This window comes from Protopterus annectens, chromosome 8.part0 (genome assembly GCF_019279795.1).
Source record: "Protopterus annectens isolate FY-2018-M chromosome 8.part0, PAN1.0, whole genome shotgun sequence".
In the NCBI taxonomy this organism is placed as follows: Eukaryota; Metazoa; Chordata; order Ceratodontiformes; family Protopteridae; genus Protopterus; species Protopterus annectens.
In genome coordinates, this window is record NC_056741.1 from 228,919,835 (window position 1) to 228,935,786 (window position 15,952).

The 15,952-nt window shown below is 41.5% G+C and overlaps 1 protein-coding gene across 1 annotated transcript in view; it reads left to right on the forward strand.

Moving 5' to 3' along the window:
* LOC122808197 (transient receptor potential cation channel subfamily V member 6-like) overlaps positions 1 to 15,952 on the forward strand; it is a 346,314-nt gene that overhangs the window by 56,536 nt on the left and 273,826 nt on the right. Inside the window, exon 4 of the mRNA XM_044079164.1 lies at positions 5,906 to 6,004. Coding sequence (XP_043935099.1) covers positions 5,906 to 6,004 — 99 coding nt within the window. The remainder of the gene's footprint in view (positions 1 to 5,905; positions 6,005 to 15,952) is intronic.

Consider the following 15,952-nt stretch of genomic DNA (forward strand, 5'->3'; position numbering starts at 1 on the left):
GGGGAAAGGCCCACACATCCCCACCACCACTGGCAAGGTCACCACAGCCACATGCAAGTGAGGAGTCGGAGGGGGAATCAGCAGCTGCTGTGGGTATAGGCAGATGTAGGTGTGCACAATATGACCTTGCCTTGGCCAAGGGGCAATGGATAGCACAAATGCTCACCACCTAAATGGGCTAAAAGCTTCATCCTTTGCACATACATAGAGTAACATTGATGCTAGGCAACACTCGTGACCTTTACTTACCCATGTAATGGCTGTGTACTGACAACATCAGACAGAGTTAGCCCCGGACTAAAACTCTTGCAGTTGCTGGATTTCCAAGTGTTGAACCTGGAATAGAAAAATAAAATGTCTAATAATGCATATGAATGGCATATCCTTGCATATTGTTACTTGGTAATCTAAGTAAGTATAAAGTGGTTGATTTTTGCAGCAATTACATCAAGATGTGACCGCAATGACTTGTGTGAATACATGTGTCTTATAGCAAGTCATAGGTCTATGTCTAAAATTTACAGATCTTCACTGAATGTCCACATTTTGGCCTCCTATGTTTGTAATATCAAATCATTAAAGAGTGAAGTTAGAAAATGATGACACATATTTTAGCTACAGACTTCATATCTCTCCAAACATAAAAATAATAATCCGAAACCTATCATTCCATCAACTTTCTAAGTTTGTAGGACCACAGTTTTTAAAACCTCTCCCCATTGTTGGGACTCTGCCACACTGTTATTTATGGCTTGGTCCAGATTTTTGGTCCTCTAAGCACTAAGTCCGCTGTGCACCCTGAGCATCAGACAAAATGCCTATGTATCCTTGAATCAAAAAGTATGGACACAAGGGTATGGTACAGTTATCATTTGCACAGGGTGTTTTTGTGTGTGTGTGTGTGTGTGTGAGGGGGGGGGGGAGGCATGAGGCCTAGGCTAACACAAAAGGTAGTGAATGCATGTGAGTAAGTAAGAGAAACAAGCAGATCTGTGGATAAAGTTTCAGATTGCCACAGAGACAGAATGAGCTTTAAACTGTAACTGGTGTATGTGTGTGTGTGTGTGTGTACTCCAGTTGAAATTGGTGTGGAGTGTTTGCAAGAAAAACAGCCAAGTACTGTGCTAGCTCTACATCCTGGTCTGTTGGACAGGTGTGAGCCATGCATGGTAGAGTTGACAGTTCATCGTTGTTGTCCCTGACCCTGAGAACAGGCTCTGCCAGGAGTTGCACTGGCACATCCACAGTCGGGTACACTGCTGCTACATGAATGTAACTGATATCTGCTGGACAAGCTCTCCTCACGAGTGTGCCTAGGACCACAACCCATGGCCTGCCACATCTGGGTGTGGATACCTCAACCACTGATGCAGCAGTGGAAGTAGTGCCACTGTGGGAGTGTGATCAGGCACAACCACATCAGCTAACATCAGATGATGTCCCTCTTCCAGCAGATATTCCATCACAGACACTGCCCATTCTAACGTGTCATTCATCTGATCCATTGAATCAGCAACACAGTGGTGAAGGTAGTCATACAGGTCAGCCTGTTCCACATCTACAGCCCTAAGCATTCCCTCAGAGGCCCTATTGGAATGGGCCTGCACCTCCATAATGTCCCTAAACACATATTGAGTGGCATGGAAAGACCGCCAAGGCTTTCGACACCATCCCCCATTCTGAATTATAGCTAAACTCAATAAACTAGGCATAAATCCCTACGTCACAAGATGGGTTGCCAACTGGCTCACTGACAGAACCCACACTGTAACAGTTGCAGACTCCAAATCTGACCTCAAACCAGTGACAAGTGGAGTACCACAGGGTTCCATCCTGGGACCGCTCCTGTTTGGTATCTACTTCTTTGAAGTACAGGCTAACACAGAAGGCCTCTGGCTAACGAAGTTCGCAGATGACTGCAAACTAGGAGCCATAGTCAAGTCCCCAAATGATGTGAACATCCTACAGAAGGGGCTCTCTGAGACAGATGCCTGGTGTCAGAGCCATGGCCTCAAGCTCAATGCCAAAAAGTGCAGTGTCATCCCCTTTGGTAAAACTATGTACCCATGAACTACCACATAGGCAGCAATCTACTTAACACCGAATGCGTGATGAGAGACCTTGGGACCCAGGTCGATAGTAGTCTCTCCTTTGATAGTCACATCACCACAGTAGTCAGGAAGTCCTTCTACGTGGCACACTTCATCATAAAAGGGTTCCCGTCCAGGAAAAAAGAGGTCATTATTACCCTCTACTCATTAGACCCATTATAGAGTACAACGCCCCTTTTGGAATGTACCTCACAAGACATCTGCAGCAGCTGGAAAGGCCACAGAAGTACCTCACAAAGAGGATTACTGGACTCAAACAAATGCCCTACACTGACCGCCTCAAAAAACTCCAGCTTTACTCTGTAGTATATCACCTACTCAGAGGTGATTTCTGCCTAACATATAAAGCTATGTCAAACCCAGAGCTGTTTGACATGCTACACCTAAAGAAATCCCAATCCCTCTGAGCTACACGCTCTAGGGACCTAAAACTTGTCACCACAATAAACAGGACATGCTGGAGGGATAGATTCCTGTCCCAGAGACTTCCCATACTCTGGAACAGGCTACCCATCTATGTCAAGTTCTTCATTAGCACTCTTCAAGAAAAATCTTGATGAGTGGATGGGAAATAGGAAATACACCCCGGGGATCACTTCTGTGTCTCTGCTAGTCAGTGGCATAGGAAAATAAATTTCTTGGGTGGCGTAAGCCAGGGAACCTTGTTGGCTAGGCTTACATAGGCCCTTGGGCTGATAGCCTAGTACCTACCTATGTACCTATGAACCTATGAACACCTGGATCAGGTGGAGGATGGACAGCAAGCCTCCTCCAAGCACCCCTAAAACCCTCCTGCGTGGCACCTCACCCACACTTTGGCTACAGCCAGAGTCAACAGCTACTGAAGCCACAGTAACCACATTACCTTGATAAAGTGTCTCACCCTCCACCTGTCCAATATTGGAGGGTCACTGGAATGGGCTTGCGTAGGCCTACTGTCTGTGTCCAGTGGAATTACAGGAGATGGCTGAAAGTCAACCTTTGTCAGATTCAACATCTGCACCCCCCACAACTGTGACTTGGTTTGGTCGCCATCATCATTAGAGCCTCCCGATACTCTGACATCAAGTGGTAAGATTCCTGCACTCCCACTGTCGATATCATCTGTGATAATGAGCAACAAACACAGTAAAGAAATTAATAGTTGCACTACTACAGTGCAGTATATGCTAACAAATTAACACTGGTGCCACTACCCACTATCACAGATGTTACAGAAATACACACGCAGTCCTGACATCCACTTCACACATACGGATAAATGAACATTTCTGTGAAATGATAACCAATATTGAAAAGAATGTGTTTGGCTTACCATGCGCAGATGACTCCAAACTCCCTAAGGAGGATAGTCCTGGAGGAAGTTAAGTAAAATGTAAGGACACTATCCTCACAATAACACAAGAGAAAAAACTTTTGGGTCTTTGTATGGCTATTAATAATTACAGTGAACTGAAACTTGGCTGACACATCCACCACAAGTCCATGTGTACTTAACTAATGGTTTGTTAACTGTATGAATCTATAGCTAGTCCTCACCCCCCAAAAAATTAAACCAACCTAATTATTGCTCTTAATATTTTACTATACAAGAAATATTTAAAAATTGCACCTGGAATCTCTTCCTGGGACATACTTGTCCTTTCTGAAGTAGAAGCACCAACATCATTCACATCCAATTGTGCACTTTTCATGGAGCTGTCTGGATCCCTGATAGCTATCAGGAACTCCTCATTTGGTATCGGTGGTGGCTCTGTAGCAGCCCCCTTGGTAGCAAGCTGTCCATGGGCCACTGCAGCTTCTCTCCAATGGTCTAGTGAAGTCAAGTCAGTGGTTAGACGACTCACCTGATCATATGCCCTGCTGCGACCCCCCCCCCCCCCAACAGCATTTACAACATTAATGATCTGGTTCCAAATTTGCATGTTTCCAGATATATCTTCCATGTCCTCTCTCAAGCAGAAGGACACCATGTTTGTGACATGCTTGCATGATGACCTCATTCTCCTGGCCACTGAAGGGGGGCTTGTGTGGATTGGGACACTTAGGTGACATAAAGCACAAAAGAAGGATACTATATATATAAATATCACAAAAATAAAAGTCCTGATTAGATACAACACACATCATTAGTATTTTTTAAATATTACGTACTGGAAAAACAACCTTGTTCAGTTATACAAATATGAAAAAAGGGTTATGTGGTTGTAACATATCACAGTCACACACAAACCAAGGTTAGATCCAAAACAAGGAGTAACAATAGCAAAGCAAACTTCTGTAAAAACATTTTGGTTGTGGCAACACAGAAATGGAACTTGGACCCCCCCTACCCCCAAAACAACAGGCAAATGACATTTTTACAAAATAAAATAATAAAACAGCAGCAGATTGTTAAAAGTGCTGTCAAACAAACTGTTCCAAAAACATATGTACACAAACATTCATCAGAGCAGTCATTTTTATGCAATTAAGAGACAACTCTACACTCCCAAGAGGTATCTGTGGGCCATAGTAGAAGTCTAACACCCGTGTAATTGACACTATAGGACATTTATATTTCACTTAAATAACAGAACAGTGTAAAGGGAAACCGTTGTAAGCTGAACGCTTTTAATGAAAGTTAATAAGGCTCTACATCTAATAAAGTAAAATGCCCTGTCAGAAATGTCTGCTCTCAGTAAACTTATAAGAAGTGCATACAGATAAAAGTAGCATTTGATAAGGCAGACACACACACCTAGTGACGTGTGCAAATCTATTATATAACTGAAAAATGCAACCATACCTTATCAAGATCAGTAGTCTTTTGTGCAGATAAATCAAAATTAATAGCAGTCTTCCTGTGTTATCCACATACACACGTCTCTCTACCTTCAGACTGCAGACTGTCTCAAAGACTATACATCTTCTTAGTATCATACAGGTTACTAACAGGTGACCTCTGCCTCTTGCGTAGAATGTTTGCAAACTCTATCCTGTTGTGTATTAGACATTTGCAAGTCCACTGGTATTGCAAACATCCACTTGAGGGATTTCAATCACTTTTGCAACTTAAATGGAACTTGGGGAATTGCAGAGAATATCTCATCTGCAGAACCATCTTCCACTCCATATGAATTGAGGTACTTCTCTTGTTCCATTAAAACATAATTTGGATGAATGGATGAGAAATCATAAATTCATTTCTGGCTTAGCATCCATGTCCCTCATTGGTAGGGGCAACACATTAATGTCACAAAATACCATTGTTCTGCCTGCCTCCTGCTTTGTTCCTATGCAAAATATAAGTGCTAAAAACTACCATGGGAATATAAGGCTAGGCTTCTTCAGATCCTCACAGATCAGTAGCTGAACCTGAAGCATGTATGCATGGGGACTTTTTGACCACTAGAGGTACTGCCAGTGTACATCACTAAAAACAATACACACAGAGCTCCTCATCATTTAAGTCAGTCATTTTGAACTACTTGTGTTTGTAATGACACAGGTGATGACTTTTAATTTGTGAGGCATGAGATGTTTTCTGCTAAGTTCATTATGTAATTTGGAATAAACCTTGTGTACTCCTCAAATTTTACCTGATTTGAAGTCGACCAGATTCTGCCTCAGTTGAGATGTGGATCGGGTCAAGCAGGTGAATATAATATACCTCCCACAAAATATTTGTGTCTTGTGCAGTCCTGCACAAACTCTTAACCGAAAATAAAAGCAATAGATATTTGTGGGCAGATGGGGTGGAAATGAAGCAGCTTTTCAAATATTCTGCTTTTTTTTTTTTTTTTTTTATACAGGAGAACATATCTTATCGTTTGCTGCTTGTACTGGAAATGAAGAAATTGTAAAACTCCTCATCAAAAATGGTGCAGATATCCGGGCACAAGACTCGTTGGGTAAGAAAAAAAATGCACTATTTCATTTTTATTTTATTTTTTATTTTGCTTTTGTTTTCTAGCCAATATTAGTCTGCCCTATCTGTTCCCTTTCTTTTTCATCCACACCTTTCTTCCTGGGCTTATTTTTCCTATATTTGACTTTTCGAAATTCTGATTTTGTGTTTGCTTGTCTCAGGGTATTTTTTTTCTTCCTAGTTCCAGTGTTTTATATTCTGTTGACTTTCATTCTAATTTGCTTTCCCAGTTTCTCTTTGACTTGTGTTTGTTTTCCTTCCTGATATTTTTCAATTATTACTAGTGTGCTTCTATTTTCCTGGACAGGTCTCATTATATCACTTTGTATGGGCAGACAGTTCTCACTTTGACATTGCTTTTTGTAGGGTGGCCACTCTCACTTTTACATCACTTTGTTTAGGCAGGCAGCTGTCACTTTTACTTGGCTATCAGTGACATTTGGATTATTTTACCCTTGTGTCAATGGCCATGGTTAATTCGGTTGAGCATTGATTTTTCAAGACAGACTTTTAAGTGTAGCATATGCATTTTAAGAAGCATATTTAGTTAACACACACACTTGATTGTACTTTATTTTTATACTATATTGCCAAAGCCTGAGCTTGCTCTTCCTGATGGGTTAAAGTGACCACTGAGACACTGGACAAGTCATATTATTTAATGAAAGATTATGATTTACTCAAGTCATTGAAAAGTAACTGAACAGTACAACTGTGAACCATACTTCACATGTTACTAATGTGTAGAAAAAGGGTGGCATTATATTTTCATGCTGTGTTTTGTTAGATATCTGTCTTTGATTTTCTCAGGTTGTTAGGATAAACCAGCCCTGGCAGTTAGTGTAGAGGAATAAGACTGTTAATGAACTACAACCTTTAGTTCAGGGGTTCCCTCAGTTTCTCTTTGCCTGCTGTGTGATTCTGCGCACATCACTTAACAGTATTCTGTGGCAATTGGGAAACTGGGCTAGGCTTCTCAATGGTCTCCTGAACCACGTCTAGTAACTACCCATTGATTTAAACTAACTTAAAATCTGCCTGCTGTGCCGTGGATTTTTTATACACGTGTGCTGCAGTCTGTAGTGTTTAGCTGTTACAGTTCCATAGATAAGTATTAAGCTTATAGCTAAACAGCCATTGAGAAGCTTGGCTATATCACCCATGTAGTAAAGAATATACAAGTTGTCCCCAGTCAAAAGATCATTTCCACAAACTCCAAGTATAAATTTATAGTTTCTCATCCAATCATCTAGTTTTCTTTTAAAGGTAGATAAGGAGTTGCAGCGTTTGATTCATAAAGAGAGTAGGGTTGTCTCCTTTAAATGTGTCAAAGTGGGATATATGACTGTAGCTAATATGACACTGGGCCGCACCCTCTACCCATAACATCACTGCAGGAGTGATGAAGGCGATGCAGTTATGGGAAGAAAAGTGTGAAGTTATTACAGCATACTGAAATTTAAATTATGCAGCTATAACAGTAGGATTTAAGCATTGCTGTAAAAACACACACTTTGCATAGCTGTAACAGGTTCATAGGTAGGTACTAGGCTATCAGCCCAAGGGCCTACGTAAGCCTAGCCAACAAGGTTCTTTGGCTTACGCCACCCAAGAAAGCTATTTTCCTGTGCCACTGTCGAGCAGAGACACAGAAGTGATCCCCGGGGTGTATTTCCTATTTCCCATCCACTCATCAAGATTTTTCTTGAAGAGTGCTAATGAAGAACTTTGCTTGACATAGATGGGTAGCCTATTCCAGAGTATGGGAAGTCTCTGGGACAGGAATCTATCCCTCCAACATGTCCTGTTTATTGTGGTGATGAGGTTTAGGTCCCTAGAGCATGTAGCTTGGAGGGATTGGGATTTCTTTAGGTGTAGCATGTCAAACAGCTCTGGGTTTGACATAGCTTTATATATTAGGCAGAGATCACCTCGGGGTAGGCGATAGGCTACCGAGTAAAGCTGGAGTTTTTTGAGGTGGTCAGTGTAGGGCATCTGTTTGAGGCCAGTAATCCTCTTTGTGAGGTACTTCTGTGGCCTTTCCAGCTGCTGTCTAATGAGTGTCGAGTAGATGGGAACAATGGCCTCTTTTTTTCCTGGATGCGAACCCTTTTATGATTAGGTGTGCCACGTAGAAGGACTTCCTGACTACTGTGACGATGTGACTATCAAAGGAGAGACTACTGTCCACCTGTGTCCCAAGGTCTCTTATCACACATTCGGTGTTAAGTAGATTGCTGCCTATGTGGTAGTTCATAGGTACAGAGTTTTTACCAAAGGGGATGACACTGCACTTTTTGGTTTGCAGTCATCTGCGAACTTCGTTAGCCACAGGCCTTCTGTTAGCCTGTACTTCAGAGAAGTAGAATCCGAATAGGAGAGGTCCCAGGACTGAACCCTGTGGTACTCCACTTGTCACTGCTTTGAGATCAGATTTGGAGTCTGCAACTTTTACAGTGAGGGTTCTGTCAGTGAGCCAGTTGGCAACCCATCTTGTGATGTAGGGATTTATACCTAGTTTTAGTGAGTTTAGCTATAATTCCAGAATGGGGGATGGTATCGAAAGCCTTGGCGAGGTCAAGATAGGCTGTGTGAACCACCTTACCCTCATCTACGGCTTTGGTGACTGCCTCAAAGAAGTCGATCAGGTTCAGGAGGCATGTTCTGACTTTCACAAACCCGAACTGGGTAGGATCCAGAGTTTGGAGGTTACCAATGTCTTTGTTTATGAGTTCCATGATGATACGTTCCATGGCCTTGCAGACCAGGTTCATCAGGCTAATAGGTTGATAGTTCCCGGGATCAGTGGTGGCTCCCCCTTTGTGGAGAGGGATAACTGTTGCTGTGCGCCATTCAGTGGGCACAAAGCCTGATGCGAGGCTGTTATTGAACATGGTGCTTAAGTGGGGAGCCAGTTTGTTCTGAAGTTTGCATAAAACGCAGCCTGGGATGTTGGCTTTAGAGAGTGCAGCTTTTACCTGCGTAGTTGTGATTTACAGGGACTGTACATTCTTCTTGTATAGAAATGGGCCCTTTGGGGGTGAGAGGGGGGTAAAGTTAGCACTGAACCTAACTGCCAGGATGTTGGCAATATCAGTTGGTGCTGTAATTTTTGTGCCTTTGTGCTGTAACTCAGAGCAGATCTGGGTTTTGCCATCGAGTTTCTTGACATAGCTATAGAATGCTTTGTGGTTGTCCTTGGAATTCGTGGCAATTTTGTTTTCGTAGCTTGCTTTGGAGGATCTTATAAGGGATCTCACCTTCTTACTGAGGCTGACCAGGGAGCTCCTCCACTCATGGGATTTGACTCTCTTTTGCAACAGTTTCTTCCTTCTCTTGTACGGTTTGTTTATGGAAGGGGACCACCAGATTGACTTCCTTTTTTTGGAGGATAGCATCTTGGTTCTGTTTGGGATAGCACAATCCATGCACTTGTGTAAGTGCTTATAGAGTGCATTTGTGTAGGATTCAGCAGTTGTAACTGTATTGTCCATCTGCATGGCTGTCATGAAGTTCACCACTTCTGTCTTAAGAAGCATGAAGTTAGCTTTGGAGAAATTCTTTACTGTGGTTTCCTTAATGGGGGGTGGGGGTGGGATGTGGACATCAAGGGTAATTAGCTTATGGTCAGATCGGACCAACGAGGAGTTGACGTCAGGTGTGGAACACCGGTCACTCATGTTTGTAATGACTAGGTCTAGGATAAGTAAACTTGACAAAAAAAAACACTAAGCATATTAAACAGACAAGTATGTTTATTTAATAAAATCAAAACACTCTAATTTATAAATATTACACTAAGCATAACTCTTCTAAACGAGAAAACTAAAGTAAATCTACATACTAGATGCTACAAGCACATTAAAATAAATCACTTATTTTTAAATTTGTACTTTGCATTTGATTTGATAACATGAAGGAAGTGTCCTGTTTGATGCAATGTTTTAATAAGTCACTGCATTTCATGTAGTAATTTATACTCCTCATTCGCTCAGCTTTTAACAAGTCCACACTACAAAGATTTCGCACATCTGTCTATTTATTTTTGTCCAAATAAAAAAAGTTTCTCTGCAAATGCATTGGATGTTGGTATAGATAATACCCTAGTAATTGTGGGATATAGTGCAGTCAGCATGGGCCCTTCTCTGAAAAGCTTCAACCGCTTTACTGCTCGTAAATAAGCATGTGGGACATAATTCTTGGAGAAAGGAATTGATTGTTAAATACTCCTGGAAAAGACTGTATTCATTTATGTCCTGCAGAATTACAGCATTTGTCACATTGAGTAAGTGACTGAATGCAAAGGGCTCAGTTAGATAACTCAGACAGGTACTTGACTGCTGTCACCATGAACATGAAGTCTCTTTTTAGCTCATTGAAAGAAGTGCTGGCTAATGGGTTCATAAGTGCCCTATGTTTTCCACTGAAGAAAGCATCCTGTGCTCTTGCCTGCAGTTTTTTTCTCTATACCATCACTGAACATGCCTCAATGGCAGTAAGTGCTGCTTTTTTGTAATAGAGTTATATGCTTATTGAAATCAGTGAGAACAAAATTGAGCAAGTACAAATAATGCTGGGGCAGTGTAGGCAATGTAATCTCACCATGCTTATCTGAAAAGTGCAGCCATATCTGCTGGAGGAGGGGGCACCATGCTTATTATCTGAAAAGTACAGCCATATCTGCTGGGGGAGGGGGCACCATGCTTATCTGAAAAGTACAGCCATATCTGCTGGGGGAGGGGGCGCCATGCTTATTATCTGAAAAGTACAGCCATATCTGCTGGGGGAGGGGGCACCATGCTTATCTGAAAAGTACAGCCATATCTGCTGGAGGAGGGGGCACCATGCTTATTATCTGAAAAGTACAGCCATATCTGCTGGGGGAGGGGGCACCATGCTTATCTGAAAAGTACAGCCATATCTGCTGGGGGAGGGGGCACAATGCTTATTATCTGAAAAGGTACAACCATATCTGCTGGGGGAGGGGGAGCCATGCTTATTATCAGAAAAGTACAGCCATATCTGCTGGGGGAGGGGGCACAATGCTTATTATCTGAAAAGGTACAACCATATCTGCTGGGGGAGGGGGCGCCATGCTTATTATCTGAAAAGTACAGCCATATCTGCTGGAGGATGGGGCACCATGCTTATCTGAAAAGTACAGCCATATCTGCTGGGGGAGGGGGCACCATGCTTATCTGAAAAGTACAGCCATATCTGCTGGAGGATGGGGCACCATGCTTATCTGAAAAGTACAGCCATATCTGCTGGGGGAGGGGGCACCATGCTTATCTGAAAAGTACAGCCATATCTGCTGGAGGATGGGGCACCATGCTTATCTGAAAAGTACAGCCATATCTGCTGGGGGAGGGGGCACCATGCTTATCTGAAAAGTACAGCCATATCTGCTGGGGGAGGGGGCACCATGCTTATCTGAAAAGTACAGCCATATCTGCTGGGGGAGGGGGCGCCATGCTTATTCTCTGAAACATACAGCCATGTCTGCTGGGGGAGGGGGCACCCTGCTTATTATCTGAAAAGTACAGCCATATCTGCTGGGGGAGGGGATCTCCCCTTCTCCCTGCGAGTGGAAATATGACAGGAGCACTGGGAGATTTTTTTTTTTTTTTTTTACTACTACTCTTTCAATGGCTGGCAGGAGTGGCAACCACCTTGAAGTGCCTGATTTCTGCAGGTCATGCAGGAGGTATTCAAAAAGTGTGGTACCTGAACATTTTCAATACTGGCTTCAGCCTTGGTCCTTCTGCAAGATAATTTCTTTGCAATATCTGAGTCACTGTACAACTTGCTGGCCAGAAATTTACTGAATAGTCCAAACTATTATTTGAGATGTTATACTTAACTGCATAGAACACCTCAGAGGCTTCTGCCGCAATGATCTTTGGTTCTGGTCCATGAAGGATTGTGTTTCTTGACCACTTTGTCATCGGGCAACTTGAATTTGTTTGTAGAATAGCAGTCTTAAGTTGGTCAGTTGCCTCATGTCATGTGACATTGTTTGTTCCACTAGCTTAGAAAAACACTGACATTTAAAAGAATTAGCCTGAAAAACACTGGTGTGAAAAATGGCATCTAAAAATTGTCATTTGAAATGGCTGACTTAAAAAAACACTGGCATGCAAAACATGGCATCTGAAAGAACTGGCTTGAAAAACACTGGCATATGAAAGGACTGGCATTTGAAAGAACTGGCTTGAAAAACACTGGCATATGAAAGGACTGGCATTTGAAAGAACTGGCTTGGAAAAAATACTGGCATGAACAACACAGCATCAGAAACTGTCATGAAACATACTGTCATTTGAAAGAACTAGCATGAAAACCATTGGCTTGAAAAACACTAACATTTGAAAGAACCGGTTTGAAAAAAAAAACATGGTATCTGAAAACTGGCATAAAGTACAGGCAACAAAACACAGTGGCATCTGAAACCTCTTATCTATGATATAGATTTACTGAAGACCTAAGCAACAGAAGAGAAAAAGGGAATTTTTAACATTACAAACCATTTACAAAAGGTAGACTGGCTAATGACACAATGGCACAATAGATCCCACAACTATCTGTGGTGGGGGAGACATTTCAACTATTAAAACTCTGGCATTAATGTAGCTGGTAGCCATACCTCTCAACCTTTTAAGAGCAGGAAATCTGGTCAAAACCAAAAATAATGAGGTGACAAGGGCCAAAATCAGGGACAGGTTATATAAACTTAGAAAGTTACTAGAATAGGTTTTGATTTTGCATACATTTTCTGAAAGACATGTTTGAAACTCCGATGTGTGTCACTGGTGACTTCAAACCTAAATGATTTGCCAGAGACCCCACATTTTATAGGGAACAGACCAAAAATGAGGCAAAAATCGAACAGTTGAGAGGCATGCTCATAGCAGTTATGTCCCTGCAGGAGAGTAAGTCATCATCTAACCAGAGGAAATGAAACAACCGTGCAAACCATTAACAGATGCTGCCTTTTAACCTTTTAAACGTATTGAAACAAAACAGCTACAGATTTAGCTTTGTGCCAGCGGTACACTCCACACCTAAGTAGGGTTGGGGGGGGGGACTTTAAAGCATTGACATTGTAATAATGATTACCCTGCACAACAAAGAAAAAGATGGACACCAGACCTGTCACAGTGCTACCTATTAACAAAACTACTACAGCTCACATCTGAAGACTCCATTAAAACAAATAAATGAATAAATAAAATGCACATGCATTTCCAGCTGTAAAAGCAAACTATCCCAAAACAATCACTAGAGTGTGTATTAGTAGAATGCCAAATGCATTACGTTTACCTTTGACCATGCCCCCCCCCCCCCCCAAAAAAAAAAAAATAAAATCAAGTCATCACTAAACGGCCACTGTAAAATAGATTACAATGCGCAGCAGACCCCAAGAACCTCATTTACCTCCTAAAACACCACATTAATAATAAAAAAGAAATGATAAAACCTATAGCACTAATTTACCCTGCACAATGAAGAAATAAATAAATGCCCCAGTAGCAGCACAGCGGTATTCACACTAAACCCAAAGCAATACATTTTAAACTTCAAGACAGCTCTAAAACTAAAATACACACATTTACAGCAATAAAATCAAACTATCCTGAAAAAACATGATAAATGTCTATTAGTAAAAAGTCAAATGCACTGTTTACTTGTGAACGATGCCCATCACAAATAAATTATATACACACATTTTCACTTTTAAAACTACTGCTTGCAAGTCATCTCTAAATAGCCAGTATAAAATAAATTTGAATGTAGAGCAGACCCCATTTACTTCTGAACACTGCATTAATAAGTTAAAAAAAAAAAAAGAAATAATAGAACCTATAGCACTAATTTACCCTGATCAATGAAAAAAATAAATGGCCCAACAGCATCACAGCCATAGTCGGTCTACCCAAAGCAGTACGTCTTAACTTCTTAAAAATAGCATTAAAATAAGTAAAATACACACACTTCCACTCATAAACTGCAGACTATCCCAAAAGATTTCAATCTATAAAAGCAAACTATACTGAAACAGCCACTATAACGCTTATTAGTAATATACCAAATGCACTATATTTACCTCTGTACATTGCCCCCATCAAAAGTAAAAAAAAAATAAAAGTTCTATACTCACATTTTCTCCTTTAAAAAGTGTTGCATGCAAATTATCCCAAAACCACCACTATAGATTCAAATAATACAGTAGAGCATAATTATATATACGCTTTTTTCACACCTTTAAAAACTACTGCTTGCAAATCCCAAAATGATTACTACAGATTCAAATATTTGTAGAGTACACTCCATTTAATTCTTATTAAAATAGTAAAAATTAAAAGACAATATTCCCACTTTTTAAAACGTTATATCCATAAAATACTACTTGTACTTACCATTACAATCACAGTCTTTACTGGGCTGGCTTCCTGGATGGCGTCCCTTCAGTGCTACCTTGCCTGAGTAGATTGCTGCCTTGGCTTCCCTCTGTCCAGCATGCTGAAGTGGCTGGCTTCTCAAGTTCTCAATCACTGAAAAGCAAAACATCATCTCAGTTTGCTTTTAAAGGCTTCTATGGCTGTAGAAACATTGATAAAAAAAAAAAAAAAAGTTATAGGCTGTATAGGACTCTTCCTGCCCAAATCTCTGCCCCATTTCATCAAATGCATCCAATCACTGTTCAAGCTTAAATACCTAGACCTAACAGGAAGCAGCTCTGCCTCCAGGGCCAGGTTGGTGATGTAACTGAATCACCGTGCTTATTATCTGAAAAGTAATGCCATATCTGCTGGAGGAGGGGGCGCCATGCTTATCTGAAAAGTACAGCCATATCTGCTGGGGGAGGGGGCGCCATGCTTATTCTCTGAAAAGTACAGCCATATCTGCTGGGGGAGGGGGCGCCATGCTTATTATCTGAAAAGTACAGCCATATCTACTGGAGGAGGGGGCGCCATGCTTATTATCTGAAAAGTACAGCCATATCTACTGGGGGAGGGGGCGCCATGCTTATTATCTGAAAAGTACAGCCATATCTGCTGAGGGAGGGGGCGCCATGCTTATTCTCTGAAAAGTACAGCCATATCTGCTGGGGGAGGGGGCGCCCTGCTTATTATCTGAAAAGTGCAGCCATATCTGCTAGGGAAGGGGGCGCCATGCTTATTTGAAAAGTACAGCCATATCTGTTGGGGGAGGTGGTGCCATGCTTATTATCTGAAAAGTACAGCCATATATGCTGGGGGAGGGGGCACCATGCTTATTCTCTGAAAAGTACAGCCATATCTGCTGGGGGAGGGGATCTCCCCTTCTCCCTGGGAGTGAAAATATGACAGGAGCACTGGGAGATTTTTTTTTTAACTACTCTTTCAATGACTGAAGATGGGCATTATAGTTGTCCTTCACTTGGTTGGCTACATTTATCTCAGATTTGGATTTAGTGTATTCTTGTTAGTCCTCTGAATTGCTTGCTAAGATTTATGAATGGAATTTTTACCTTATTGAGCAATGCCCTTCCTGTTTTTGGATATAATTTTTTTATACAACCTATTTATACTGGGATTTCACCTAGTTGCCTTTTTTTTTTTTTTTTTTTTTTTTTTTGGTTGAGTACAGCTGTCCCTATGCAGCAGTTTACATGATTGTACATGGTTTCTGTGAGCAATTCTGCATAGATGCTTGTGCTCTCAGGGATGGGAGGCTTGGAATTTTGCTAGACTTTTGCTTAGTAGGAGGTAGTTAGCTTTGTAAATTTTTTTAAAGTTCAGGAGTGATTTGAGATCCCAGGCTTAATATTTATTTCACATGAGACAGCTTTGTGGTCTGACCTGACCAATGGGGTCTTTATACTGGGGGAAGTGCATCATTCCCCCATGTTTGTGAAGTCCACATCAAGGACACTTGTGCCCCTGGG